This window comes from Nuphar pumila, chromosome 3, assembly GCF_984573655.1.
Source record: "Nuphar pumila chromosome 3, dmNupPumi1.hap1.1, whole genome shotgun sequence".
In the NCBI taxonomy this organism is placed as follows: domain Eukaryota; kingdom Viridiplantae; phylum Streptophyta; class Magnoliopsida; order Nymphaeales; family Nymphaeaceae; genus Nuphar; species Nuphar pumila.
The window spans coordinates 10,937,546-10,952,094 of NC_143251.1; the positions used below are offsets into that span (position 1 = coordinate 10,937,546).

At 36.2% G+C, this 14,549-nt stretch overlaps 1 protein-coding gene across 1 annotated transcript in view; it reads right to left on the minus strand.

Moving 5' to 3' along the window:
• The window catches only part of LOC149841942 (callose synthase 5-like), an 83,535-nt gene that overhangs the window by 56,736 nt on the left and 12,250 nt on the right, over window positions 1–14,549 (minus strand). The window contains exons 13-14 of the mRNA XM_090000554.1: window positions 14,363–14,491; window positions 14,158–14,272 (exon numbers count right to left, since the gene is read on the minus strand). Coding sequence (XP_089856680.1) covers window positions 14,158–14,272; window positions 14,363–14,491 — 244 coding nt within the window. The remainder of the gene's footprint in view (window positions 1–14,157; window positions 14,273–14,362; window positions 14,492–14,549) is intronic.

Below are 14,549 nucleotides of genomic sequence, written 5' to 3' on the forward strand. Positions count from 1 at the left end.
ATTTCAGTTTTAAATTGTTTTTTAACAAGATTATTTTTAAAATTTTCAAAAACTTTATACTTATGCCTAAAAAAGTATATCCAAGAAAATCTAGTATAATCATCAACGAAAATCGCATAATATGAGTAACCACCTTTAGATAAAATAGGGAAAGGTCCCCATACATTCGAGTGCACTAATTTAAACGATTTAGAAGAGAAGAAGGTCCTTTTAGGAAAAGAAAGAGTTTTCATTTTGCCAAAAACGAAATCCTCATAATGAGATTTTTTATTACAAACATGAGATAACTTGTAAACTAGGGTGTCCTAATCCTTGATGCCACAAAACCATGTCTATATTTTTAACATTATAACAAAAATTATCTTTTGGAAGCAAAATACAATCCATGTAGTAGAGGTCTCCTCTATGTCCTTCCCCAATCAGCTTCTCAGACCAGAGATCCTGTACCAAACATTGCTTAGATGGGAAGAAGACACTACACACATGGTTGGTAATTTGAGAAACAGAGAGAAGGTTTAAATTTAATTTTGGGACAAATCTAATTTTTTGAACAAAGAATTTTGAAATACTTTTGAAATTTCCAATGCCTTTTATATTAAGAGAAGACCCATCAACGGTAAAAACATTATTTTGTGTTGAATTAGTTTAACATTCAGAAAGCAAAGAGATTTGTGGAGTCATATAAAATGAGATTCCAAAATCTAAAAGGCAAGAAACCTTAACAAAAGGTGAAGATGTAGAGACTGCGACTCCCAAAAGAGAGGAAGAGGAGTTCTTGATTAGTGGATGAAGGGCCTCCATGATTTGAGAGAATATGATTCCAATGGATTTTGAATCTTCATTGATTCCACTTCTTTTTCCATGAGACGTTCCCACAGATGCCACCATTTTGTCTTCTCTTCCTTTAAAATTGGGACAATAAGGTTTGATGTGCCCTGGTTCTCCACAATTATGACATGTTATGATATTTCTTCTTTTGTTGTTATCATATCTAGGCTTCCCATAATAAGGTTTTGAAAAATGTGGTGGTTGATAAACAATTGTATTGGCACTGGTCTTTACATGGCCAAAACATTATCCTTGATCTCCTTAGAATCAAACATGGATTTCAACATTGTCTCCTCCATATATACTTGAGCCAATACTTCATGCAAGGGAAGAGGTTTTTCCATATGAATGATATTGACCCAAACTTGTTCAAATTTAGGTCTAAGACCTAAAAAATTGGAACAATTGTTCCTCATGCTTGTATTTCTTCCATTCCTCAACATCATTAGGTGTCTCCCATATATAATTGATCCCAAATCTTTTGAGGGTACTATAGCACTTCCTCACTATTTTCTCACCTTGTTTACAACTATATATATTGTCTTTAAGATCCCACTTGTGAGCAACATCTTTTTTAGTATATGTTTGTCTAACATATTCCCAAGTTTCACTAGCTCCTTCGAATTAAAGAATATCGGAGCTTCATGCATACTACCCATAAAGAGGGAAAGAACCTTGGCATGACACTTCTTACTCTTTATAGGCTTTTTGATATTCAAGCATAGATTTTTTCCTTTCAATTCCCTTAAGGCTCTCTTTCTTAAATTCACCATCGAATCCAACAACCATTCTTGTGAGAAATGGTTGTGGTTCCAATGCGGAACCATCAACATACTGCCACATTTTTCCACAGGGATTCCTTTTACCACTACAGCCCACATGTAGTTTTTTTCATCAAATTTGATGGAACAACCGTTATAATTTCTCTATCAGCCATAGCAGAGAAGAAAAAGAAATAGAGAGACAAGGAGAGAAAATAAAATGAGAAGATTACAAGACAAGAGGTGTTGAAGAAGTTTGATGGCAGGTTTTTTGAGACAACAAATCAACGAACCAATGCTCCACCAATCTCACGACCCTCTTGATCTTCACATATAAGTTACAACCTAAGAGCTTGATAGCTCTGATACCATGTAGTGAAATATGGCAAATACAAACAAGTACCACTTATAGGCAAATACAATATACACAAGCGAAGACCATTTATGGGTCAAGATACAATCACAATGCAATGCCACTTATGGGCAAGAGAGACAATCATAAAAAATATAAAAAATGTATTGAGAGAGTGCTTGAGAACAAGCATTGAGTTCATAAAGGGGTTCAACCCCTATATATACACAATAACCACCTCATAGGGCCTTGGGACAATCCTCAACGGCTAGAAATAGAGCCATTGGGGAGGTCCCAACTACTCTATGGGATAAGTACTATAATGTCCTTTAGCTTTTAGCTAAACAACATTATATACCAAAAAACTAGAAATACCTAAAGTGCCCCTAATGGACACACCTAATTACATATGTTGAAATAACCAAAATACCCCTAATGGTTTTACATATTACACCAAGAGATATATATATACATATTAATGTATATACATATGTACATATACAAAAACAATAAGTATATATATATATATATATACTTTAACACTATCATCATCCAACAATGAAATAATAAACCAGCCAGGCTTTCCTATTGCAAAGTACACAAAGTACCACATTCAATTAATTGCTCAAGTTGGTTGGTTTGGTTTTGAGGTCAATCTCCATGGGTGAGTGGGTAAAGACATCCTCTACCTGATTCCAGCCTTATCAGTTGCAAATATTGTAATGAAGTATGCGGAAATACAAATACAAAGTGCACAAGCACTATTACAAGTCCAACAAGGGACAATACAAACACACTAAGGCACTACACAAGCACAAAGTGCATACAAAAGACTTCAAAGTCAAAAAGAGAAACACAACATAAAAAACTATTAATCGTATTGAGAGCAAATGCTTAAGAAAAGCACTAAACAATAGAGGCAAGAAGTCCCCTTTAAATAGGATACAAGAGAGAAGGGAGCTCCCAATGACTCTATGGTCCAGACGACCATAGAGCCCCTTTACAATGATAAAAAAGGAAAAAATAAAAGGAAATAAAAAATACAAATATGACCCTAGTGGACAGTACCTATTACAATAAAAGGAAAAGATGAAAATGCCCCTGCAAGGCATTACCTACTACAAAATTGTTTATAACATTATATATATATATATATATACATACATATATTAACACACCCACTCAAACTTACAGTGAAATTACTGAATGTTTGTTAGAAAAAAAATAAACTGAGTTGCAGGAAGAGCTTTAGTAAAGAAATATGTAAGTTGGTACTTTGATGTAACATACGACAACTTAATAGTTCCTCTCAGATATTTATCGCGTACATAATGACAATCCATCTCAATGTGTTTGGTTCACTCATGCAAGGTGTGGTTGCTCACAATGTAGATAAGACTCTTATTATCGTAACACATCTTAGAAGGTTTTGAGATGATTACTCCTATGTCTTCGAGAAGACTTATTAGCCACACAAGCTCTATTGTTGTCACAACCATCACATGATATTCAACTTTAGCTGAGGACAAAGATACATTTTACCGCTTCTTGCATCTTCACGAAATTAGAGAATCTCTTAAGAAAACACAAAAACCCGTAGATGAGATTCTATCATTAGGACTTTTTTCCCTTAGTCAGCATTAGTATAAGCAAGAAAATCTAAAGAGGATGATAAAGATAAGAAAATCCCTTTGCTTATTGAGTTCTTAATGTATCTAATAATCCCTAACGTTGCACTCATGTGCACAGTCATTGGGGCATGTTGAAATTGGCTGACTGCATGAACCACATGGACTATGTCGGGTCTGGTAATGGACATGTAGGTGAGGGATCCGAGCAGTTGTCTATATGGTGTAGGATCTTCAAAAAGTTGTTAGAATTTCCACATGTACCTATATTGAGAAAGGAGAGAGAGAGAGAGAGAAACAAAGAAGAGAATGCAAGAGGGGTCTGCAGCTGTCACGATTTTTGTGTTAAAGAAATCGTGACCTAACTTTATATTTATATTTGGATGTACAACAAGGGTTTGGATCTATTATAATATACAGACCCGAAACAAAAGTAACAAAATGTACATACAAGAGATAGTTATGGGTCGGGTTTGGATCCGAACACCTAAAACACCTTTTTCACCCCCCCCCCCCTCAAGTTGATCATGGTTTTGAATCATGAACAACTTGTCTTTAAGCATCCAAAAACGATCTTTTGTCAAGCCCTTTGTAAATATGTCTGCAACTTGTCTTTCAGTATTGACAAACTTAGGCTCAATCTCTTTTTCTTCAACTTTTTGTCTTACAAAATGTTGGTCAATCTCAATATGCTTAGCACGACTGTGGTGAACTAGACTGAATGACATGTTGAGAGCACTTTGATTATCACACAACAAGATAGAACGAGCAATCATTTCTCCTACTTCAGTTAGGAGATGTCTGACCCACGTGGCTTCGGCAGTAGCTGCAGTCATAGATCTATACTCTGCCTCAGTGCTTGATCTAGCAACATCCTTTTGTTTTCTGCTACTCCAAAAGACTAAATTTCTTCCAATAAAGACACAATATCCCGATGTAGATCTTCGTTCATCGGGATCCCCTGCCCGGTCTGCATCACAGTATACAATAAGTTCGCGCTCATTCTTGCCCAACGACTGCGGTGAATATATCAATTTGTCCCCAACGGTCCCTTTCAGATATCTAAGTATCCTCTTAACCACTTCCATATGTCCAGTACATGGTGCATGCATAAACTGAGACACTTGATTGACTGAATAAACAATATCAGGTCGAGTGAATGTGAGATACTGCAACATTCCTATTAGACTGCGATACCTGGTGGGATCGTCACACAGATCTCCATCATGAGTACTGAGTTTTTGGTGAAGTACACTTGGAGTTCCTAGAGGTTTGCAGTCTTTCATGCCTGCCTTGCTGAGAACATCCAAGGTATACTTGTGTTGAGTGAGTGTCAAGCCATGAGCCTGGTTATCAACTTCTACACCAAGAAAATAGCGCAGGACACCAAGGTCTTTCATCTTGAACCTCTGACCTAGTAAGTTTTTTACTTCTTGGATGTGAGCTTCAGAGTTCCCTGTGATGATGATATCATCAACATAAATTAATAGTAGAGTAGTCACATTCTGACTTCTAAAAATAAATAGTGAGTGGTCCAACACGGAACGAGCAAATCCATGTTTTTGAATCTCAAGCAAGAAGCTATCAAACCAAGAGCGAGATGCTTGTTTTAGCCCATAAATAGCTCTCTTTAGCATGCATACATGTGTTTTGCAATTGTGTTCTTGATATCTAGGGGGTTGTTCCATATAGACTTCCTCCTTCAAATCTCCATGCAAGAATGCAATTTTCACATCAAGCTGACTCAACTTCCATCCATGTTCAACAGCTAGGGAAAGAATAATTCGAATTGTTTCCATTCTCACCACCGGACTGAAGGTCTCATCATAGTCTTGCCCAGCTTCTTGAGTGAACCCTTTTGCCACAAGTCTTGCCTTGTATCGTTCAATGGTTTCATCTGGCTTATACTTTATTTTGTAGACCCATTTGCATCCGACAACATTTTTGTCAGGTGGTCTGGGAAAAACTTCCCAGGTTCCACATTCATGCAATGCCTGCATTTCATCATTCATGGCTTCTACCCATTTGGTAGAAGTGACTGCCTGATAGTACATAGTGGGTTCATCTTCCTTATTGAGTGCAGTTAAAAAAAAGCTGAAAATCCAAGGAGAAGTTGTTATAGTTGACCCACCTGTCAATAGGATGTAGTATGTGATTTGATTTTCTGACCTCAAGAGTATGAGAGGGAGTAGGATCGGTGACTGAGACATGATCTGGATGATTTAATGCTTTCGGTCTCTGTCTAGAATAGGAAATGCCTTTGTATCTGCCTGATACGAATGATGGTGCTTCCTCCTCATTCTGTGATCCCGATGTCCCAGTGTTCTCAAACATCTCTTCTTCTCGCTATACACAATCTGAAGAACAAGCTTCATTGGAACTAGCAAAAAGTTCTGAACTCAGCCAAGGATAGTAAACTTCAGTTGTGTTAGGGGACATATATATTATGTCGGTACCATGATCAAAAATTTTCTCATCAAAGACAACATTTCTTGAGATTCTGATGCGCCTGTTGGTTGGATCATAACACCTATATCCTTTGTAGTCATCTGCGTATCCCACAAACCTACACTTCTGAGCCTTGTCCTGAAACTTGTTTCTTAGGGACTGATTAATATGCACATAACAAACACATCCAAAGACAGGCAGATCATGATAACTAGGGTGAGCTCCAAAAGACAATAATAAGGAGACTTATTTTCCAGAACAACCATAGGCAGTCTATTTATCACATAAACGACAAAATGAAAAGCTTTTGTCCGTAGGTTGATGGGAAGATTACTGTCTTGAAGCATACTCATGGCACTTTCAACGATATGCCTATGTTTTCGCTTAGCAATCCCATTTTGTTGTGGGGTGTGTGGACAGAACACCCTTCTTCCTATTCCGTTATTTTGAAGAAAAGAAATAAAATCACGAGATGAGAACTCCCCACCTCCATCACATTGGAAAAATTGAATGGGCTAAAAAAACTTATTTTTAACTAAGGAAAGAAAATTTTGAAACAAAGGGAAGACTTCTGACTTATTTTTTATGAAATATATCTAAGTGTATCGAGAATAGTTATCAACAAAGATCAGGTAGTATCTGCTCCCGGATCCATAAACAATTGGGGCAGGTCCCCATACATCGGAACAAATTATCTCAAAAGGTTTTGAAGTTTACTTAATAATGGAATGAAAAGGCAATACATGACTTTTGCATGAAAGACAACTGGGACACTTCTGACTTCTCTCATCCCCATTGGAACTTTCTTTTGGAATGAGATTACTAGAGACAAGTTTCTCAATAAAATGGCTCTCACAATGTCCTAATCGACTATGCCATAAGAATGACTTATTACATTCAGAAATACTAAAAACATTAGCAGAAGAGGATGAACACGACTCTAATGAAGACTTCGAATCCAGATGAACAGGGCGGATGGAATGACATGGAGCTTCTTCAAAGAAATACATATTGCCTCGTCTCTTTCCTTCAATGAATGTTTTCCTCGTGCGTAGGTCCTTGACCTGCACAGAGAAGGGAGTGAATTCAACTGAAACATTATTATCATCAATAAGTTTGGAAACAGAGACAATATTTTTCTTGATGTCGGGAGCATAAAGAACATCAGAAAGTGTAAGAGTGGAATATGACATGGGAATGACAGTTTTTCCAACATGGGAAACAAGATGGTGGGATCCATCTCCAGTGACAATCTTACTTTTTTCAAAATAAGGAATAGGGTTAGAAAATTTACCTGCATCGCCTGTTACATGAGTCGCTGCCCCTGAGTCGACAAACCAAGTGCCTTCATCACTCTGCTTCAATTTCAACTCTGACAAGGCGGATATCAATAAATCTTTAATCTCTCCACTGTCTCTGATATTTGTGAACTTTCTTTTGGTTTCTGTCTGTGGACCCTTTCCTTTATTCTCTGGATTATGCCAACAATTCGCCTTGATATGCCCCCTTTTGTTACAAAGGAAGCAAATGCGGATGGATCTTTGTCCCTGCGCATGAGCTAACATATTGGGAGTGGGAAGCAGACCACATCCTCTGTGTCCACTTCGCCCTTGTCCTCCTCGTCCTCGTCCTCTACCATAAGTCACTCATGTGGCAAAAACTTCTTGGAAATTTGTGTGAATGTGAGTTTCTTCAGAGAAACCCTTCAGAGTCATTTCATATTGAATCAATTTAGCTCGTAGCTCATCAAAGGTAGGAAGGACAGGGAGGCACAATAGTGAAGTGACTATCATATTGTAGTCAGATCCCAATCCACTCAAAGTTTGTTGCACCATGTCACTGTCACTTACCGCACATCCTATAACTTCAAGCTGATCTGTGATAATCTTTATCTTGTTCAAATATTCCGTGATGGGCATGGAATCTTTTCTTAGCAACTGAAATTCTCTTTTGAGAAAAACCATCCTCGCTTGTGAAACTTGCGAATACGTCTGAACCAGTCGCTCCTAGAGTTGTAATGTTGTACAATTGTCAGGGATGGCAACAAGGACCTCTTGAGACAGGGTTGAAGTGATGTATACAACAACTGATTGATCTTTCCTTTCCCAGTTGAGAAATTCTACATTTTTGACATACACGATCGAACTCGCCCCTTTATCATCTTTCTCTTCTCTCGGGACAAATTCTGGTGGGACTGGAGTGGTTTCATCCAGGTGACCTAAGAGACCTTGGCTCCTTATAAAAGAAATAATTTGTCTCTTCCAAATCAAGAAGTTTGAGGTATTCAACTTTTCAGAAACAAGTTGGTTGAGAAAACTTGAAGAAAGATTTGATTGAGAGGAATAAGGATCCATTGAGAATGAAAATCAACAAGAGTGTTCACGAAATGCTCAGCCCCCTTTTTTTTTTTATGAACAGAAGATCGCAGGCTGTCAGATTCAGAGAATAGAGAGACTAAATCTTTTTCTATACACTCTAAAAGCTGAGATTGATGTGATGAAAAATACTTTCACACGTTAGATGTATTTTCAGACAAGTATAGAAATGGATAATCAAGAAGTAAATTGCATAACAAAACAATAAAGAATCACGAGAAAAGCTGTAATATTCGAATATGTAAAGGTAGATTCGTGGAGGAGATTGAGCAAAAGGAAGATCAAACAAGTAGTACCAACAAAGGAGATCAAGCAGATAATATTAAACGAAAACATATTTGAATTAGCAATCGTGATTGGTTTGGTGTTTCACGTGAATCAATTTCAGCGATTCACGTGAAATACTGTCACCCCTTTTTCACGGTCTGGGTTCACGTGAATCTCAGATCCACTAGAATATAAAACCCACGCGAGATGTGGGTACACAGGAAATTTCAGAAAGAGGGGAAGAATGAGAGAGGAAGAAAGGAAATGAAGAAGAATAGAAGAGTAGAAAGGGAAGGAACGAAAAACCTTAAATTTCTGATCATCACACCTGTCGAAATCCTCTTCGGCCTTTAGATGGATCTCCGCTCTGATACCATGTTAGAATTTCCACATGTACTTGTATTGAGAAAGGAGAGAGAGAGAAATAAAAAAGAGAATGCAAGAGGGGTCTGCGGCTGTCACGATTTCTGTGTTAAAGAAATCGTGACCTAACTTTATATTTATATTTGGATGTACAGCATGGGTTTGGATCTATTATAATATCCAGACCCGAAACAAAAGTAACAAAACGTACATACAAGAGATAGTTGTGGGTCGGGTTTGGACCCAAACACCTAAAATACCTTTTTCAGAAGTGTCTCATCTTCAAGACTTAATTTTGCATTGACAACCATAGGAGTCCCCACCTTCTTGTCATCAGAAATACCTGACTTAGCACAAATGTCAGTTGCCAGCTTCATCTATGATAGAATATATCCTCCGGGAGCATAGGCTACTGCAATACCTAAAAAATATCTTAAGAAACCCAAATCAGAGATAATTTTTTTTTAAAACAAATTTAAATTCACTAACTCCCTTTTTATCACTCCTTGTAATTATCATATTATCTACATACAATAATAATATCACAATATTTATACTTGTATTCTTAACAAAGAGAGTAGTGTCAGTATAACAAGATCAAAAGCCCAAACTTATCATAACAACACTAAATCTGTCATACCAAGCCTTAGGTGGGCTTGTTAAAGACCATATGAAGCCTTTCTTAATTTTAAAGTTTTTCCTTTTTCAATATTAAATCCCGACGAAGGATCCATGTATGCTTCTTCACTAAGATCACCATTAAGAAAATAAATTTTTACATCTAGTTGATAAATAGGCCAGTTTTAAGTTGATGCAATGATTATTAGGGTTCTAACATTAGTCATCCTAGCTACAAGTGCAAAGGTCTCTTCATAATCGATTTCATATTCTTGTAAGTAACCTTTGATAACTAGCCTATTTTTGTATCTCTCTAGGGTCCCATCACTTTTAGTTTTAACCTTAAATACCCATCTACATCCTATAGAATTATTTTCTAAAGGTAAATTCACTATCTCTCAAGTGTGGGCCTTACAAAGGCCTTCTAGCTCTATGTTCATAGCTTCAACCCAATGGGGACAATCTTTGGCTTTATTATAATGAGGATTCATAATAGGAGTAGACAGTTGGTAGACATGTCCTATAGTTTGGTGAGAAAGATTCATAGGACACAAATCTATTTGGTGGAACGGAGGCTCTATTTGATTTCCTAAGTGGTGTTTTTTAGAGACAAATCTTGACTAGGTGTTTCATCTATTGGAAGATCTTGAGAATATTTTTCATAAGCACTTGTTTGGTTTCCTTGACTATGTCGGGTATAAACTTCAACATTTTGAGAGGAATTTTCAACTAAATTGTCATTATTGTGGAACAATTCCAAGATATCACTATCATGATTTTTATCAGGAATATCATTTTTCAAAGAAATATCATTATCATGATTTTATTCACAATCATTTGATTTATGGAAATCAACTTCTTGCCTTGTCAAGAGATCAAACAAGAAAGCATATACTACTTCTTCTTTGTTATTTTTGTTATCAAAACCATTTTCTTTTTCTAAGAAAGCCGCATCCTTGGACACAAATTTTGTTGTTCTTAGAATCAAAACATCGATAACTTTTTTGTTTTTCACCATAACCCATAAAGACACTCTCAATTGCCTTTGGAAACAATTTATCATTTTTTGAGAAAGAACAAAACATTTACAACAAAAGATATGTAATCTTTTGAAATCGGGTGATATTTTGAACAATTTTTCAAATGGAGAAATATTTTGCAAAGAAGAAGACATTCTATTTGTTAAATATGTTGAAATCAAAAGACTCATAACGGTTTCAGCCCAAAACTTCTCAGGAACATTTTTACAAATAAGGTTCTATCGGTTTCCATGATATGTCTATGTTTTCCTTTTGTCAACCCATTTTATTGAGAAATTCTAGGGCAAGATTTTTTATGATAAACATCATTTTTTAAAATAATTTTGAAACTCATTTGACATATATTTTTCACCCGAGTTAGATCTAAGAATAGAAATATCACTTTGAAATTGTTTTTTGACCATCATGTGGAATTCTTCAAAGAAAGAAAAAACATCCAATTTTAAATTAAGAAAGTAGACCCATGCATATCTTATGTAGTCATCAATGAAAACAACATAATAAGAGTAACCACTCTTTGATATGACCGGAGAGGGTCCCCATCATCCTAATGCACCAACTCAAAAGGTCTTTTTAAAATAAAAGTTTTAAAAAAGAAAAGGTATAAATTTTATTTTCTCAAAAATATAATCCTTACAAATAATATCTTTTTCATTCCAACAGGTCTCCACAAATGTGAAAAGATACATCTTGAAAAAACTTGGATGTTCAAGTCTCTTATGTCATATTTTAATATCCTTTTCTTGGACATAATTACAAAATGACTTTGAAGGAATAAACAAAAAATCTATGTAGTAAAGATCTCCTCTTCTATAGACTTGCACAATCCGTTTCCTGGATCGAAGATCCTGCATGGTGCAACCTTTTGATGAGAAAAAGATTTCACATCCATGATCAAAAATTTGAGAAACTGAAAAAAAGATTAAAGTTTATGAACAACTCTAATTTTTGTAACAAAGAATTTTTTAGAGGTTTTGAATTTAAAGTCCCAATGTTTTTAATTTTTAAGGAAGTCCCATCGATAGTTGAAACGTAGAATAAATTTGAGTTGGTGCATATGTCGGAAATAGAGTTCTCATGAGGGATCATATGAAAAAAGGCTCCCAAATCAAGAATCCAAGAATACATACCTGAAGGAGAAGAATAAGCAATAGCAGCACCAGATGTAGATGAGGATTTGAGTATTTGTTGAAGTGCCTCAGATAGTTAAGAAAGAGAGAAAGTGTCTTTAGAGTCTTCGCCTATTTTACTTGACTCTTCCCTCTTGAGTGTGAATTCTTCAACGGAAGCCACCTTTTTGTAGCTTTGGACAAGCGTGTTTGATGTGACCTGGCTCATTACAATAGTGACAAACAATTTTTCTACCACCACCATAATTATTACCTCCATTATAGTTATTATGACCAATATAGTTATTTTGCCTCCAAAAGTGTGAAGGCTTGTAAGTCTTTACATTATTGCGAACTTAGACACCACCAACACTTTTACCTCATCCACCTTTATCGTACCAAGTCAAGTCTCCTCTTAGAAAATCTCGGCAATGGCATCTTCAAGAGGTAAGGGAGAAGATCTATGAATAAGTGAAGACCGCATTTGTTCATATTCGGGGCGTAAACCATGTAAAAATTGAAAAAAATGTTCTTTCACCATTTGCTCTCGTCTTAGTTTAACATCTTTGATAGCAACTCATTTGGGATCAAGAAGTGCCAACTCATCACATAGAGGGAATAAAGCACTAAAGTAGTCACGGACACTCATGTTTCCTTGCTTGGTAGTTTAAATTTTCTCTTGCAAGAAATATTGTCTTGAAAGATCCTTTTGAGTATACATATCTTTCATAAATGATCAAGCTTCATTGGCCTTAGAAATATTGTCTCGGACACTAAGCAATGTTGACACATATTTTGATGTCAACATTATTTATAAACCATGCAAGAATTTTTGCATGATTATTCTTTCAATCTTCTACTTTGGATTGATAGTCACAAATGGCTTTGACACCATCATCTTCTTCAAGAGCTTTAACATGATTTCCTTCATTCTTGGTGAGCACTAGTTGAGGCTAGGGAATAGTGCCCATCACGTATTCCCAAAGCTTCTTTCCTTTAAGATTGTTCTCCACCGCGGAGGCCCACATCATGTAGTTTGTACCATTAAGTTTAAAGGAGAGGTTTATCTTGTAATCATGCTCTATGTTGACTGTGAGAAGAAAGAGAGAGAGAAAAAATAGATATGAAAGAAAACATTCACTAGTCACTGCAAGCACCACGAACACAGGAACACTTGATGACCACTCTCCACAAGTCCAAAAGCACTTTGACTCTGATACCATGCAATGAAGTATGCGAAAATACAAATACAAAGTGCATAAGCACTATTACAAGTTCAACAAGGGACAATACAAAGGCACTACACAAACACAAAGTGCATACAAAAGACTTCAAAGAGTAAAAAAGGGGAACACAAAAAACATAAAAAATATTAATCTTATTGAGAATAAAATGCTTAAGAAAAACACTAAACAATAGGGACAAGAAATCTCCTTCAAATAGGCTACAAGAGAGAAGGGAGCTCCCAATAGAGTCGTTAGGAGCTCCCAACAGTCATATTTATGACCGTTGGGGCTCGCAACAGCTCTATGGTCCAAAGGACCATAGAGTCCCTTTACAATGATAAAAAAGATAAAAAATAAAAGGAAATTAAAAATACAAATCTGCCCCTAGTGGACAGTACCTATTACAACAAAAACAAAAGACAAAAATGCTCCTGGAAGGCATTACCTATTACAAAATTGCTTATAATTATATATATATATATATATATGAATATATAATTATATATATATATTAACAAATATAACCATTCTGCAGCTCAGGCATTGGAAGTTCTCATGTGATACCTAGGTTTACTACTTGCCAGTCTGCTTCAGGCCCTTCTGTTGAGAGGCAGTACAGGTTCATACGCAGAAGGGTTCAAGTCTGGTCTGAAAAATACTTACTGTACTGATTTTCTGGAAGGGTCGCACTAATTAAACACGCTTTGCCCACAATACCTGCCTACTTGATATCAATAATTTGTATGCCAATAGAAACAGAAAAGAGTGATAACAAGGATGTTTCAATCGTATTTTTGGAATGGGAACAATGATTTGAGAGTTAAGCAACTGGTCCTGTGGAATTAGGTTACCCTTCCATTACAGTTAAGCAGGCTGGGCATCAGAAGATTGGAGGTAATGAACAAGGCCTTTCCTATGATGTACTTCCTATGATGAACAAGGCCCTACATCTGGTCTCGTCATGTTCATACTTTCAGGAATTATTCAGGCTGACCTGTCAAATTTGGGGATTTGAATCATCATGAGAATGATATTATTTCTAGCTAGTGGTGGAAGACGGTCTCTTGCATGGGCAATGGTTGCTCTACACAGCTTATTGTAACCTTAGCCAAAAAACAGTAGCTTGACCATATTATTCGTACCCTGAAGGAGGCGGAGGATCGCAGCCGTGATCAAAATACTAGACAGAGAGTACAAGAGGTCTCTTCGGAAAATGTCCAATGGTGAATAGCCACTCCATGCAATAATAATCATTGCCTGCAAAGAACATTTATCAACTGAATGAAGATATTCAATTTTAAAGAAACAGTTGATAAATTAATCACATCTCACATCTGCAGACTATACCTGCAATGCTAGTATATAGAAAGTCCACATACGGTCAAAACTTCTAAAAATATGCCAAAATGTCCTCGTTTCTACAAAATTTGTTTTGCCTGTGCTTTTCTCAGAAATTTTACGAGAATGTTGTCCCACCTGAAGATCAATTTTGAAGAGCCATGAGCTAGTCGTAGACAGGTTGATTTGTGTATTT